The 16,100-nt window shown below is 39.4% G+C and overlaps 2 protein-coding genes across 2 annotated transcripts; one reads left to right on the forward strand and one right to left on the reverse strand.

Moving 5' to 3' along the window:
* Positions 1 to 1,304: 1,304 nt before the first annotated feature.
* On the forward strand, positions 1,305 to 8,806 carry LOC111576609 (5-hydroxytryptamine receptor 4). Its single transcript, XM_035953780.2, has 3 exons — positions 1,305 to 4,347; positions 5,890 to 5,975; positions 8,669 to 8,806. Exon 1 carries the CDS (start codon positions 1,305 to 1,307, stop codon positions 2,379 to 2,381), a length of 1,077 nt encoding a protein of 358 aa, XP_035809673.1. The 3' UTR covers positions 2,382 to 4,347; positions 5,890 to 5,975; positions 8,669 to 8,806.
* On the reverse strand, positions 7,389 to 15,774 carry adra1d (adrenoceptor alpha 1D). The gene is made up of 2 exons (XM_023282361.3): positions 14,817 to 15,774; positions 7,389 to 8,872 (listed from the first exon to the last, which is right to left on the reverse strand). Exons 1-2 carry the CDS (start codon positions 15,772 to 15,774, stop codon positions 8,322 to 8,324), a joined length of 1,509 nt encoding a protein of 502 aa, XP_023138129.1. The 3' UTR covers positions 7,389 to 8,321.
* Positions 15,775 to 16,100: the final 326 nt, after the last annotated feature.

Below are 16,100 nucleotides of genomic sequence, written 5' to 3' on the forward strand. Positions count from 1 at the left end.
TGCTGGGAACTTTACGCAAAGAATCTAACCATCGGTCTAAATACCACAGTTTGACAGGTTAAGTAAGCAAGCTGTTCGACACTTAGTCAACTGACTTGAAGATTTTAAGTTCTGAAAGTGATTAACAATTTTTTAAATGCTATTTTGTCTAGCTGAAAGAAATCAATAATGAAATAAATGTTTATTTAATTATGAGATTTTACAGCACAAAAATAAATTACACACTTTGTAATTTTCCTCTTTCCCCAACTAAGAATAAATAAAGTCATCAGAACTTCTCGATTTGTGAAGAATCACAGATGAAGACTCAAAGTTATCACTTATTTTAAATGAAACATGAGATGAGCTGGATTTGTTAGCACAGTTAAAATTTTAATGTTAACTGCTGATAATTAAATTGACTAAAGCTGACCGACTTGGAATGCTTACATATGTAGAAGAATGTAAGTTTATCACTGTGTTGGTTGGGTGTGAGCTTAAATTAATGCATACTATCATCCATTTTTATCTTCGCTTCTTTGATACTGGTCACCAGTGGTGATCAGTTCACAACTGTTTATGACAAAAAAAATAAAAAATAAAAACGAAAATTGAAGTTATGGGTTTTTTTCTTAGCACTTCTCATCAACGCTTCATTTTCCCTACGGTGTTCATTAAAATCTATTCCAACTTCGCTGGAACATCTGCTCCCTCCTCACTTCACTGGCACTGGAAATTTAATCTGATTCCGTACAGTCATAAGTGTTCAGCTGTGTGATATACTGTAATGTGCAATGAGAACAAATATGCAGGAAAACACTCACAGGTTAAATTAAATAAGTAAGGGACAACCTCACAAACGGTTAGAACCATTTTGAATTTAACATTACGTTTTTAAATTCCTAAATACCTCTGGTGCCTGTCATGATATGCAGTTCTACTCCAATAGACCTGAAGACAGTTGACTGATCTGGAGGACTCACTACCCTCTTAAGATGTTCTGTATATTATTTGACAGTTTCGGTCTATGTTGATGAAAAGACCACCCGGTTTTGCTCACCACAAAAAGCAAAGATGGCAGGTTAGATAAGGTGACTGCAGGAGGAAAAAGTCTTTTCGGGCTCACAGTCTCCTGTGTTTCATATGTCAAACTAACAGTTCAGAGATTAACTAATGATAAGTTACCATGGAGCAGCAATTTAGCCTGAAACAAACAGAATTCTGGGAGGTTTCATGTACCGTAGAGGAGTGGAGGCAAACTGCTTTGAAATACTAAGTCATTAGTCATCGCTGTATCTGTATGTTTTGGCAGGTCTGATTAAATCATGGATAACAGAAGCTTGGGATGGCTCGGAGATGCTAACACGTCCCTTCAGATTGAGCTTCAGTCGTGTACTACATCAAGGAACCAGATTTCACGCATTTTCCTGTATGCCTTCCTGTCTGTTGGCATCATCTGCACAGTGGTGGGCAACTTCCTGGTGGTCTTGTCCATCGCTTACTTCAAGCAGCTGCAGTCCCCGACAAACTCCTTCGTCATGTCCCTAGCAGTGGCCGACTGCCTCGTTGGCCTAGTAGTTATGCCATACAGTATGATCCGGACCGTGGAGGGATGCTGGTACTTTGGTTCCCTTTTCTGTCAGCTTCACTCCAGCCTAGACGTTATGCTCTGCACTGCTTCCATATTCCATCTCAGCTGCATTGCCTTTGACCGCTACTATGCCGTCTGCAACCCCCTAGTTTACTCCCTAAAGATGTCCCCCAGTCGAGTGGCTCTCCTCATTGCCGTATGTTGGGCTGTTCCCATGCTCATTTCATTTGGCCCCATTATGCTCGATCTTCATGTTGCTGATGTAGACATATTGCTTCCTCAAGATGTGTGCGTGTTCTTGGTCAGTCGCATTTACGCTGTCATGGCTTCATTGGTAGCCTTTTACCTGCCCATGGCTATCATGCTGGTGGCCTACTGGAAGATCTTCAAAGCTGCCAAACGACAGGCCAGGCAGATCAGCGCCTTGGAAAGCCAGATGGCTGCTGGAGTGGGCAAAGACTCAAGCAAGAAAAAGAAACACCGTAACACCATGAGGAGGGAGAGGAAGGCAGCAAAAACTTTAGGAATCATCATGGGAGTTTTCCTTCTCTTCTGGATGCCCTTCTTTACAGTCAACATTGTGGACCCGTTCATTGACTACAGCACAGAGGTGGTCGTCTGGGACATATTTCTGTGGTTAGGATATATCAACTCATCTCTAAATCCCTTCCTGTACGGCTTCTTCAACCGTTCCTTTCGTAGGGCATTCCTTATGTTCATGGGCTGCAGGGTATGCATGTCTGGATCATCCCCTGGGATGGAGTTATCGCACACTCGGAAGGAGGCAAATGAATGTGCAGATCAACCATGAAATTAAGATAAAATGTGGACATTTTGTGTAGGTCTAGAAAGATGAGTGTACAGTGAGGGCAGGATTTTTGTGAATCAATGGCTCTGTTAAAACCAGAACTTCTGTTACCAGCCAGGCAAAATATGTGTGAGGCAGAGAAAATGATTAACTGTGAGTTATAACACTAATGAGGCGTGACTGCCAACAGCCATGCCTTCAACCGTGATGTATGAAATCACCTATTTTGCTTCCAAGTGCGTGCTCTGTGGCACAACCATTGTGTGAGAGAAAAAGAATCAAGTTTGATTCCGCCACAACGGCTTTTCCCAGTACTGGCACTTGAAAGTAAATTACCTCTGGATAATTTCCATGTGTTTCCCTGATTCTGTTGTCCAAAGTAGGAAATGTATCAGTGATAGTAGCAGTTTGGCACAATGTCCACCTACCAGACAGTCAGCATGTATTACGATAATATATTTATGTCTAAGACATGTTTCTTTGTTGAAATACAACTATCCAAATAACTGATGTGTGTATATACCCACAATCAAAACTGTTGTATGACCATTATGATAAATCAATATTGGTGGTGATAAATTTTAAGTAATGGAAAGGGAAGCTTCAGAATATCCAAGATGAAACCAAATGAGGCATTGAAAGTGTTTCAAGTGATTTTTTTCTCGTCTACATACTAATGATAAAGAGGACCAAACTACACCTAAAACACAGAAAAGAGGTTTTATGTGATGGAAAACAATTCCCAAGGCCTAAATGAAGGTAGAAAGGTTGGAAGATGTGCAAGGCAAGACTTGAAGACGCTACATGAAGCTTCACTTGGACGATTTACAGCTCAGGTAAAAAATACTGATGCTTTTAATTCAGTATTCTTCTTTTGATCCTGACAAATGGATTCCAAGTTCCAGTAATGTAGACTTTGGCATCATCACCTAACCTGACTGTAATACAGATGAGTATAATTTTAACCAGAAATCATATAACAAAAGTTCAAATAGAGGAAAAAACAGATTTGAACTGAAAACAGCTCTAATACTAGTATATAATAAATGATAATGGTGTAGCCCCTTTGTTTTGTGGATAACTACAATTTGTCTCACTGCCATTAATTACAAAAAATATCTCATGATTTGGAGTTCTTTCAGAGGGAACAGAATCCATGCAGGTGGAGGGTAGCTAGGCAGCCGAGCCAGAAGTTTATGCAACTGCAAGGCAGATTGAACTGACTGGAGAAACGCACGCACGTCTGAAAGTAGGTGTAAGTAAAATGGTTCAAAGGCAGAATGAAAAGCACAGCACAAATTTGACTGTGTCCCTAATTCTATTTACACTGGCAGCCTGCATTGTGTGGTTTGCTTGTTTAACTGGTAACGCAATTAGTGCCTGAGATTGCCAGCAACAATTATTGCTCCATTACGGGTGCATTTTTTGAAAAAGCTACAGTTTGGAGAAGGACGAATGAGAAAAAAAATAAGGCTCTCTGAGTGTACGGTAGCTGCTTCATGAAAATCAAAATCTTACCGCTTTTTATTCCCCGTAATAGGTGTTACACCAAGTTGATAATGAGATTAATTATTGTCAGAATTTGTCAGAAAATTAACATAACTTCTGTTCTCCTCTAAACTAGATCTGCACGTAAGCTTAAATAATTTTGCAGCATGTTGCTCTTCTAACTTTTTAGGCATTAATAATAATTAGTAGAGATTAACACATTTCTACACAGTCCAGTACTGTTGAGCTGAATCTCAGGACATGGGACCTAAAAACTACACTTCCCAGAATGCACTGGTAGCAGCAAGGAGGTACCTGACACCTGGTGCTTGACACCTGATCAGTGAGCACTGATTTAGAGCACCTGGGAAGGATTAGGAGAAGCTCAGTCAGTCAGCCAAACAATCTTCAGAAGAGAGACACGAGGAAAGAACAAAGAAGATCTAAGTTCACTCATGGATTCAGTCCAAAGACGCCAATGGTTGGTGAAAGGTTTATCTGCTTTCTTGGTGGTTTGAAATGTTTCTTGATATGGCCAAGTTTATGTTAACTGCTCACTGTATGACTGGTTAATGAAAGCCTGCAGCATTTACTCTATTTTTATGACAAATGAGTTTGAATTAAGATGTTTCATTTTGAGTTTAAGTGAAGTAAAAATATAGAAAATATATATATGTTCTGTTAAATGTTAAAACTTTACAAAACTTTACTAAAATGTTGGTTATTTTTATCTGCTTTAAAAAGGTTGAAGTGATTGATTCATTTAAATGGTTAAGTGACTAATATGTCAACGTTTTGGTTCTGTGTTTGATGGTGTGAAATTTGTTTCTGTCTTTAAAGGTTTACAACCTATTGAAATATCATGACCGACCAACTAAAAGGAAAATAAAAGTTTGAGTTGGAAATTTGAATTGAGTTGTCCTCGCGTCCTTTGGAGGGAAAGAGAGGTGGACTTGACAAGTACAAACACTATATAGATCTTACTATTACAATCCACAATGTAGCAACACGATAATACAAATATGTTCAAACACATGTTTTATTGAAAGCAATAAGCCAAAAAGAAAGACAACAAACAATCAAACAAACAAATAAACATAGAGTTGTTTGCAGAATGAGTTTGCAGGAATCCTGAAGATTTTGATTGTGAGGATTTCATGGGTAAGATTAGGGATGCTTGTTAATCATTTACTGTAATGTAATATAAAGCATAAAAAAATGCAAACACACAGTTTTAATATATTTCACAATGTTTTAGAGATTAAATTAACTTCATTAGTTTGATGTACTCGTTATTTAAGCCTCTTGGTGTGTTTGGCATCATATTGCATGAATTCAAGGTAATTTAATCACACAAATCGTGGGTATAAAGACCATTTACTGTTCAGTTGGGGGAGTGTTTGAAGTACTTGTACAGACTGAAAAACGAGGAGGCTCTCTCAGATCGTATATTTAACCCTTAGATGCACCAGTGATTGGACCCTACACTCTTCCATAAGTGGGTCAAAAATGACCCGTTTAAGAATCAGTGTGTTTTAACGTCATTTTGGTTAAAAAGTATTATTTGTATTATTGTTTTATTTTTGTCCACACAGGAATGATTTCATGTTTGAAATGTTTATTTTTCACTTCATAACAGATTTTGAACATTTTGATAATGGAAAAAGAAGAATATTACACAGAACATCAGTAGAAGAATGTCAACATCCATTTTATTCACATTTTTCCACACTTTCCCTCTAATTGTTGCTACTCTGTCCCTCAAAGTTTGTACATCACCTCTTTAATCAATATTATCAGTGATGAAGTGCTGGGGTAATAATACAAATAGTACAATTTCTTTAAAAATATAAATGGTAATTTAAAAAATTAGATGGAATGATATCAAAAACTTGAAATTTGAGGAATAGCTGGAGAATGAGATGATAAAAACTTTTCATTACAAACATATTGCAAGAAAATGACTTCAGGTCATTTTTGACCCGTTTATGCATCTAAGGGTTAGTGTGGCTATCTCTTTCAGGTGTTTGGGAACTGTCCTTTCCTTCCTGCAGTCCCAGTCCTACGCCTTGTTGACACAGCTTCAACAGACAGCCCTCAGTATTCCAGGTTTGCAGAATCTTTTTTTTTTTTTCCCCAAGTGCTGCAGCTTCATAATCTTGCTCAGTGAGGCGTTCATTTACACTAAAATATTGCTTCAGTATCAGTTTAAGGTCTTCTAAACTCCTCATGGTGAGATGAGGTTCATGAAAAGAAGTAATTGAGGTTTATTCGCTTTGTTAAGATTTCTTTGTCACCCACACACTTTCTTCAGTTTCTGTCTTTAATCTATTCCCAAAATCTCATTTGCAGTGTTATTCTAGACGTTTTTCTTCCTGTCTGTGAGTCAGCACTGCGGATATTGGTTTCCTCCTTTATCGCCAGTCTTAGTTTTGCTCCTCAGTTTTGGATGGTAATATTAGAAATGCAGAAACATAAAGGCAGACCAATTTTAACTGAAAAGCTAAACAGGTTTAGCTCAAAGGCAGAAAAGTCAGCCGATTTGGCTATCTCAACAGAGCTGACGGCTGCGTTTCCATGGGAACAAGCGATCACATCTGCTGACAGCTGACAAGAGGAAGAAAGCATGACTCAGTCTGAGGTTTAACATTGCTGTAAAGTGAGTAATGAGAGAGGAAAGAGTTTTTGGAAGCCCTTCTTGGAGGTGTATATTATTTTCTGCAATTGCCTCACTTTTCTTGTAGCTTGCAACCTAATCCTCCAAGGCACTTAGATACCCAGCACCTGGAGCGCATAGCAAATTAGTCCTATTCAAGATAGTCAAGGACCAGACAGCTTTTTAAATTTATGAACTTGAATGTCTAGCTGCAGTCTGGATATAAGATCTGAGCCATAGTCAAAGTCGCATCTTTGTTAAACGTGCATCAGCGCTGTCAGTACAACAATTAGGTGTCAAGGCAGCAGCTGCTTCTTTTGTTTTGTGAAACTGCAAACTGTGAAAGCCTAATCAACACAATACAATGGGAGCTGGTGGCTTTTAGGACATGAGTTAGAAAATAGCTTTGAAAGACTTATATTGTAATTTCATATCTTTTTTTTTTTTTTTTTTTTAACATAAATGCTATAGTCTGGATTTTGAGAGTGCATCCAATACAACAATAATTTGTCCTTTGAATTTCTTTCTTGTTTCACTCCTTTATGGTCCCATTTCACATAGATTTTCTTCTGTCGTCAAGAACAGATTTGGCTAAACCCATGGTGGAATTAGTCTAATAACAGGAAGCAATTGAGATTTATTAGTCCTGATAGAGAGGCCCTCTCTTTTCTCTCTCTGTTCTACATTTCCTGCTGCTCCAGTCTTATGCGAGTGTGTCTGTATGTCACTCTCCTTATTAACACATTAACACATGCATATAATTATTTCTTTCCACACAAATTCTCCTAAAAGCACAAGGTAGGCTTTAAGGTGAAAAGGTGGAGAAAGTAAAATGGCCAAAGCACAAGTGACATCTTCTGGACAGATAAATAACAAGGGTGCTTTATTAAACCTACCTGAAAAAACAGAATTATTGTTTTCTCTTCTGTTTATTTTGCTTGTGGTCTGACATGAACAAACAGAACATCGAAAAAATACAAAACAGAGCATATTCATTTCACATTAGCGCTCACAAATTACAGTTAGGTGAACCAAAGTAGACTCAAGTGTACATATCAGGTTAACTTAGAAATTCAACAGAATAAATACTGTGCAGCATTTTCACTCTTTTCTGGCCTCTTGTCTTTACAATGCCTTGTCAGAACAAAAAGTGGCAAATGAATGATCATAAATTATTCAGACATTTTACTTTTCATTAAATCTAGACATTCAGGGCAACAATAACAATTGCACTTATGACTCCTTTTTCCAAAAGCTTAAGGACATTTTTCACTTACAGTTACACGCGTTTTACTTTTTTATTCTTTTGTCTTTTTAAAAAAAATCAGCAAAATACCAAACAAAGCCATCACCGATTCCTGGAAGTTGTCATCACACAGTGTCATGTGGCTAATAGTTAATGACATGGAGACTGATATAAAATTTAAAGGAATGCACTTAATAATAATAATAAAGATCCTGGCTTATGTTGAATGTCTTGCCAAAAGACATTACATAAGCTACAGTCTACTGTGTAACATCGATGCAGTGCCTTCGAGTGACAGCAGTAAGTCCAAGGAATAGATTACTGTTCAAAATGTGGCATTAGGCAGTTTATAAGAAGTTTCATGTAAATAAACAGGATGGCAGGGAGGAATAGAGATAAAGTTTTTGTCCTTTGTGCTGGGATCAAGTCATTGCTCTCAGCTTTAATCAAGTTTTGATTTGCAGATATTTTGTGGGCACAAAATTATGCCCTATCACAGTTATTCTTGCATATCGGTCCAATATGGCCCTTTTATAAATAAACAAAAGATTCTTTAAATGTCAGTCTCTTTCAGGCCATAGCATTCTGCCAGATCATAGAACTGATAACTGCTCTGCTCACAAGAGTTGTAAATCCCCATAGAGACTGTGTCGACCGTCTCTATCCGGCCCACTGCTGGTGTGGAACCCTTTCCTGTCCCTCCTTTGATTTTATTAGACAGATTGTTCACTTTCTCTTTGAGCTGGAAGGAGGACTTCTGCAGGGGTGGAAACAGACTCCATCTCTTGAAACCCAGCGAGCGCCCTTTCCCCTTTTGTAACAAAGAGCTGCCACAGGATTCGTGCACGATGTAGCCGGGCTTATAGTCTCCCCTCTGATCCCTTGTCATTCCTTTGACAGCCGACCGCCACCTCTGGTCATAGAAGCGGCGCAGGACCCTCCGTTTTTTGTGACACTGGCACCTGAGGAGCCGAGTGAAAGCCCGCTGGAACTCTTTGCTGGAGCAGGGGTAGATGATGGGGTTGATGCAGCTGTTGAAATATCCCAGCCAAAAGATCACCTTGAACACAGTTTCTGAGGGTTTCAGTGCCGGGAAGAAGGAACCTGGAAGGAGCAATTGGGATGGTTTGTGAGTAAACATGCAGTATATGCACCATACAATACAAACTTTTTCACATACACGACCGTTCGAAAGTTTGGGGTCACCCAGACAAGTTCATGTTTTACATGAAAACTCACACTTTTATTCATGTGCTAACATAATTGCACAAGGGGTTTTCTCATCATCAATTAGCCTTTCAACACCATTAGCTAACACAATGGTCATTTACCACATTAATAATGTCTAGACTGTACTTCTGATAAATTTACTGTTATCTTATTTGAAAAAAATGCTTTTCTTTCAAAAATAAGGACATTTCTAAGTGACCCTGAACTTTTGAACAGCATTTTATTTACTGTGAGAATTTCGGTCTCTTTCTGTTTATTGTTCCAACAGCTGGGCAGAAAACTGCCATCCAAGGTCCTTTTAGGCAGGTACACCTCAAGGGACATATAGTCAGTGGAAAAACATGCTTAGATATAATAACATCAAAATTAATCATAATAACAAATGATTACAGTATATAGAAAAATGCTTTTCTTTCAAAAGTAAGGACATTTCTAAGTGACCCCAAACTTTTGAGGGTGTATATCCTATTTAAATTAGTGTTGACAATTTGGACATATATCAGATCACGATTTTTGGCAATAGGATGCTATTTACCGTCTTGTCAATCTGGGATTTAATCAGGTTAAAAATATGCAGTAAGAATAATCAGAATTTGCCAAAGTTGACAATTACTTTCAGATTTTGCCATCATTGCTGATGATGCTATTTGACTGTGTAGCAAAGAGTGCTTATGTGTGTCCACAGCTGTATTAGAGTGCTATGCTATGTATATACATTTTTCAGCTCTGACAGCAGGATATTATTTTTGCAGTGATTTATTGTGCAGCAGTGGCTATGTGGTTATGTTTATTAATAGGAGCAAAGGGGTTTCTGACATTTAACGGGCAGATTTTTAAAAACACGTTTCAAGCACAAGCCCCAGTGCACAGACCTTATTTTATGACACCTTTGCTCAAGCATAATATGTGATGGAGACACATTTTCTTGTTTCTAATTTATTTCTAGAATGAATGTAAGTGATGCAAAGTCATCGTACTTTAAATGGGCGACATATAGGTGTTTGTATTCTCTCAGGGCTTAGGTGTAATATACATCTTGTCATGAAAGATGTTTGTGATTCTTGAAGGGGTCAGGTCAGACTTTGTGTTGCAGTCTCTGAGTCATCAAGGTTTAAAAAAAGTCTCCATATAATGCATGTACGCTGCCTTTGCTTGTGCACAGGCTGATCTTTGCCATTAGTTTTGTGTGCTATGGGCAACCTTTCAATATTTCATTTATCATCTTTATTTAGGGTAGTGATGCATATAAAGTTTTTCCTTCTTAGGGCATGAACAACAGCCTTCTTGCATTTGCCACTATGTACTGGCAATTTTGAATAAATGAGAACATTAAATTTGTTTTTAATGAAAATTGCTTTCTTTACAGGTCACTTATAACAGAGACTGTTGTTGCTTTGCTCATATCTTTATACTTGCAATGGTGCTTTTAGTATGACATGCCATGACATGCTGTTTTTCATGGAATGTTGCCTTTTCCTATTGCTTTCTAGTTGTTGTCGTCTCCCCAGGCTTTGGATTTAACACGGCGTTGACCACAGGCAACATATCACAATGCTAATGTCAAGTCTGCACCGCTCCAGCCCAGAAGTCCATTTTCATGGAAACGTATGAAATGGCCTCCGTGTAATTTTCAAAGTAATGGTTTCATGCTGATGTGAAAACAGCATGAAACTGTGCAATAACAAATGCAAACAGGAGGTTTGTGCCATTTATCCAAAGACACAAACTGAATCATATGATGGAAGTCACCCTCGGGTTTGTAATATCTATAGCAAGATTACAGTGTTAGGTGTATATTTTGTGTTACCTTGCTCTTACCCTGCTTTCACTTCTGCTAAAAGACTTGATTAAATCAGCTATATCTCGAGCCAGTTAAAGGTTAAAATGAATAAAGTAATTAAAGGAAGTGATGCCCTCCATTGATTCTTCTCTCGAAAATGACATCACCTTTAGAGGTAGAGAGCAAATGATTCACCACCACGCTGACGCACAACCGCGACACCATGACAACAAGTTTGTTTGTTCTATTATCTGAGAGTCTTAATGCCATTTTGAATCCTCTGTGATGTTGATTTGTTAATGTTGGCGAACATCCTAGTACAAATCATAACATTAGACATCCAGTGAATTCTTTGAATGCACCCTGAAACCCATCAAGGAGTCTGGGGACTTGTCAGATTTCTCAGACAGCATTTTGTGACGGCTCTTTTGTGTGAGCAGACAGACTCCTGATCCGTCCTCCATTAAAGAGCTTAGGAAATTCTCCCTTTAACATTTAATGTTGTGTGTGAAGGTCAACGTTATGCTAGTATATCTAGCTTCTCAAAGTTCACGCTCAAGTTATGGCCACAAAGGGGCATGGCACAGTTCAGTCAATGCATACATAACCACTAGTATGCATTTATAGTATGATAGACAAATTAAAATGATGAACTGTAGATATTACAGGAGATATCTGACCATAAGAAGACTAAAACCACCAATTAAATACCCATTTTCTCAATACTTCCAAGTCCACTGGTTCCGACTGAAGATGTATTTCAAAAAGGGTAGTGGACATATAGATTCCAAAAAAAGGTTGAATTTAAAATAATATATGAATAGTATATAATATGTGTACAGCAGCAGGAAAGCAAAACACCAGTACCTTCATGGCAGAACATCCTGCAGTGCAACAATAGGTGCCACTGATGTATTTTAATTGACTGTGAGCAAAAGTGGAGGTCTCTAGGACAAAGAAATGAGTTAGCTACACTGACGGTATTCCTGGTGGTCTTTTCATGGGATTTGTTTGGAAATCTAAAAAAAATCCAAAAACAAACAAAGAATATAACCCAACTCATCATTTAAACAGAGAAGACCTTCAGTTCTTGATAAGCAATAAGAAAAAAATATAAATGTAATACATACACAAAGTAACTTGTGCGAGTTAAAGACCACAAACATAAAATCTCAGGCAACCATTTCCATCTACTGAACTGTAATGGTCAAGCATAATTAAAGTGTTTTCAATGCTGAACACAGCATTCTCTAATGATGTCTTAATGTGAGACACAAAGACGGTCAACTGTAGAAAATAATAAATTGAAACCTGCAGGAGTTGTGCCACCTTTTTTTTTTTTTTTTTTACTATTTGTATTTATGTCAGCCAGGAATAGAAAGCATGAAGGAAAAGCAGCCAGTTATAAAACTGGCATCCCATTGGTGCTAAAATGCTAATTCTGTACATCCAGTGCAGCATGGTTGGGCTCGGCTTTACACACAGGGAGACAGACAGCGTTCAGGGGAAATATGAAAGGCTAGTACTTTTTATTCCATCAGTTTCTGGCAATAAACATGACTCCAGTACACGAATGTAAGCGAATGGTTTTAGGGCACTCTCACTGGAGTTTCAGATGAGTCAGACTACTCCATCTAGTTCCACATCATCACAGAGAAAAGGTCTGATCGGCATAAGAGGTGCTAAAAGTACACGGCTGCCTCTCAGCAAAAGGTTACACATTAATGATTGTTTCTGCAGTGTACCGACATCAATCTGTCAGACTGATCAAGTACCAGCAAGGAGGGATGGCAGTTGTGGGCTGTGATTGCTCCACGCTCATCGGTTTGTCATTTAGTAAACAAACAGGAACCCTCCACAGGGATGAATGGACAGCGTAGCACGTATTGATCCCTGTGAGGATGTTTTGTTTGAAAATACCTCCTCCAGGGAAGTCAGAGTTCAGGGACTGAAAGGATCCTGCAGGTCAGATGGTTGTTACTAGTTTAGATGATTACAGTGTTCTTAATGGTCTGTCAGTCTTTATCATGCAAAGGAGAGGCCTCCACCATCTTCCGGGAATCACAGATTTAAAAGAACAAGCCAAGATAACATCAGCTCTACTCCTCTGAGTTAATTATCATTCTTGGCTGAGCGGCTTTTTGTTTTCTTTCCAGTACTGATTTTTAGTGCCACTGCTTCAGACTTGACATCCTTGAGGACCTTTGCTGAGGTTTCAGAGCAGCTGTATAATGTCACAAAGTCAAATAAATATGATCATTAGAATAACATTGATAAAAATTTCACTATTAGAGACCTGGTTTGAAGCATGTGCCTGTTATTATCCATCCCTCCGTTATCTATCCACCGCTTAATCCTCATTAGGGTCATCTATCCCAGCTGACTTAGGGCAAAGTCAGGTCACCAGTCTATCGCGGGGCTGCATATACAGACAAACAATCGCACTCACGAGTTACCAATTAACCCAAGCATGTTTTTAGACTGTGAGAGGAACCTGGAGTACCCAGGGAGAACCCACACATGTACAGGGAGAACATGCAGACTCCATGGAGAAAGATCCTGGGAAGGCCGGGACGTGAATCAGGGATCTTCTAGCTGCAAAGTGCCAACCACCAAGCCACTGTGCAGCCCTGCCTGTTATTATGCAAAATAGAAATGATAATGCATGTTGTGTAACGTGTACCCAGTTACAGTTAAAATGAGTTTCTTCAAAACCTGTCTTTACTCCTTTTTAATCACCAGAAAGGATAGAGCAGACGTCTGCATACAAATAAACTTGGCCTTTTCTCTCCCACTGACTGAGTAAAGTGATTAGTTGCACCAATTTCATTTCTTGCACCCTCTCTATCCCAGCGGCCTTTGCTCTATTAATTTGATGCTGTAAATTTAGAGGTGCAGCAAGAATGAGAGTGCTGCGCGAGTGCGACACCTGATAAGATACTGACCATTTGTTCGGAATGGCTTTTAAAATCAATTAGGTGAAATATATGCAGAATGAAAATTCATGAGGCCGCCGTTAGCGCGTTTATGTGTGCTTCCAGATGTACAGGGAGTGATATCGCTTTCGTTGACAACATAGATGCAAATGAGCAGAGGAATGTTGGTTGTTCTTTGTAAAGGGCTTTTTAAACCATCTGCAGTAATAAGAGACCGATTATCTCTGATCCCAGTACTGTGATCAGTTTTAGGCATACTCTTACTCACTATTTAATGTAAATACATATTTGCTCCTACGATGTGCAGCTGGTATGTAATGCAATACATCTGCAGCAAGCTTTCTCTGTCACAAATGTAGACCATGAAAAGCAACCCTTTGCAAACAAATATGGTGTCTTTATATTACTGTATGAGATGGGACTGTACTTGGAAGCGTATTTAGTTTCTCAGTGCTCATTACAGAAGAATGCCAGTCTATTCTGACTGTTTTGTTTTTTGAAGGGATTTTAGCCATCTGAAGAAAGAGATTCCCAGAAAAATTACAGACATGAAAACAAGCCACGTGAATGGTCAGTTCTGGCCTTTTCCTGATCAAAATATTTGTTTTTATAGCATTAAAACAGTTTTCATTTCGATCAGTCCCTGGCACACTTCCTAAAATAAACAGGGAATGAAATCCAGCCCATGGCATTTTTCTGTTTTTGTAGGTCATGTAAGTTTTCTTTAAGTATTGATTTAATACTGAGTTTGCGTCTGCAGCCAAAATGTTGAGTTCTTAGTAGAAGTCTATGCAGAAGAGCTGCATAGGCCAACTGAGGCGAATATATTAATTATTTACAGTGAACATGAATGAGGTTGCGAGACAAAATCTGCAAACCAGTTTCAATCAAATGATCAGTGCTGAGTATGACTCAGCCTGACGGCATTAAATGTGAGAGTAATGTGTGAGAATAGAAAGTTTGGCAAGCAGCACACTTTATGAAATGAAAACGTCTCTCATGTGTGCGCTTATTGTTAAGAAAGAGGAAGCTGGAGACTGGAAAAGGCGCAGCGGAGCGCATTTTTCTGCTGCGTAAAGAAATCTAAAGTCATAAAACATACCCATTGGCAAAAAGAAGAAAAAGGGCAGCCAGCAGAGGATGAACATCCCCACTACGATGGCGAGGGTTTTCGCAGCCTTTTTCTCCCTGGAGAACTTCATGAGGCGCACTGACAGCGAACTTCGGAGCGGGTTGTTCTTGTTGTTCTTGGAGCTGCTCGGACGCGCGTCCTCCAGCACGCTGCGACAGTGTATCCGCAGCACCACCTCCACAGACTTATCTCTCTCCCGTTTCACGCCCGCTTCCAGGCTCTTAGTAGTCCTGCGGGCCACCACGTACACCCTGAAGTACATGATGAGGATGACCATGAGCGGGAGGTAGAAGGAGAAAAGGGAGGAGAAGAGCGCGTAGCCCGGTTCCTCCGTGATGCTGCAGATGCTGTCGTCCACCGGCGGCGGCTCCTTCCATCCCAGCAGCGGACCGACGGAGATGACCGTGGATGAGACCCACACCAGCAGTAAAATAGCCACAGCCTTCCTCTCTGTCATAATGGTGGGGTATTTAAGGCAGTATTTTACCCCAATGTACCGGTCGACGGAGATGATGCAGAGGCTGAGGATGGATGCGGTGCAGCAGAGCACGTCCACCGCTGCCCAGATGTTGCAGAAAACCCGGCCAAACACCCAGCATCCCAGAACCTCCAGAGACGCGGAGAAGGGCAGCACGATGATGCTCAGCAGCAGGTCTGCCATGGCCAAGTTGACGATGAAGAAGTTTGTGACGGTCTGTAAATGTTTGTTGCAGACCACAGACAGGATGACCAAGATATTCCCAACAATCGCCACCAGAATAAAAACGGAGAGGAAGATTCCCACTCCGACGACCTGCGAGTCCATTGTGAAGTTTCGGCATGTTGTGATGCTGTCATTTGGAAAGATCTGATCTAGAACGGATCCATTGAAAGCTCCAGTGAAATACATCCCATAGTTGCTGTCGTTCCTCAAGTTAGAGTCTGTCATTTTGAAACGCCATAAAGAAGAAGTTTAGAGGAAGTTTTCTGAGGAAAGCAGAGAGGCTGGGATTTTTTTCATTTCATTCCGTCTTTCCAGCAGCATCTGTTCTGTCCTCTCGTTCACTGTTTGGTTTAAATCAAGCGAAGAATATATATATATATATTAAAAAAAAAAAAAAAAAATACTAAAACATACAAATGCACCAGAAACGGATGTTTTCAGGAGTAGCTGTTCAAGTCACTAAAAGGCTGCTTGAGTTGAAATCCTGGAGATAAAAGTACATTAAGATGATAACAAAACAAAACAAACAAAAAAATCCAACACATTTAGGT

This window comes from Amphiprion ocellaris, chromosome 4 (genome assembly GCF_022539595.1).
Source record: "Amphiprion ocellaris isolate individual 3 ecotype Okinawa chromosome 4, ASM2253959v1, whole genome shotgun sequence".
NCBI lineage: Eukaryota > Metazoa > Chordata > Actinopteri > Pomacentridae > Amphiprion > Amphiprion ocellaris.

Bases quoted from the DNA above. Each gene is read 5' to 3' on its own strand.
- LOC111576609 (XM_035953780.2), top strand. From the start codon at position 1,305: ATGGATAACAGAAGCTTGGGATGGCTCGGAGATGCTAACACGTCCCTT.
- adra1d (XM_023282361.3), bottom strand. From the start codon at position 15,774: ATGACAGACTCTAACTTGAGGAACGACAGCAACTATGGGATGTATTTC. The intron at 8,873-14,816 runs GTATGTTTTATG...TGCTCCTTCCAG, and splicing joins TTTCTTCTTTTTGCCAATGG to GTTCCTTCTTCCCGGCACTG.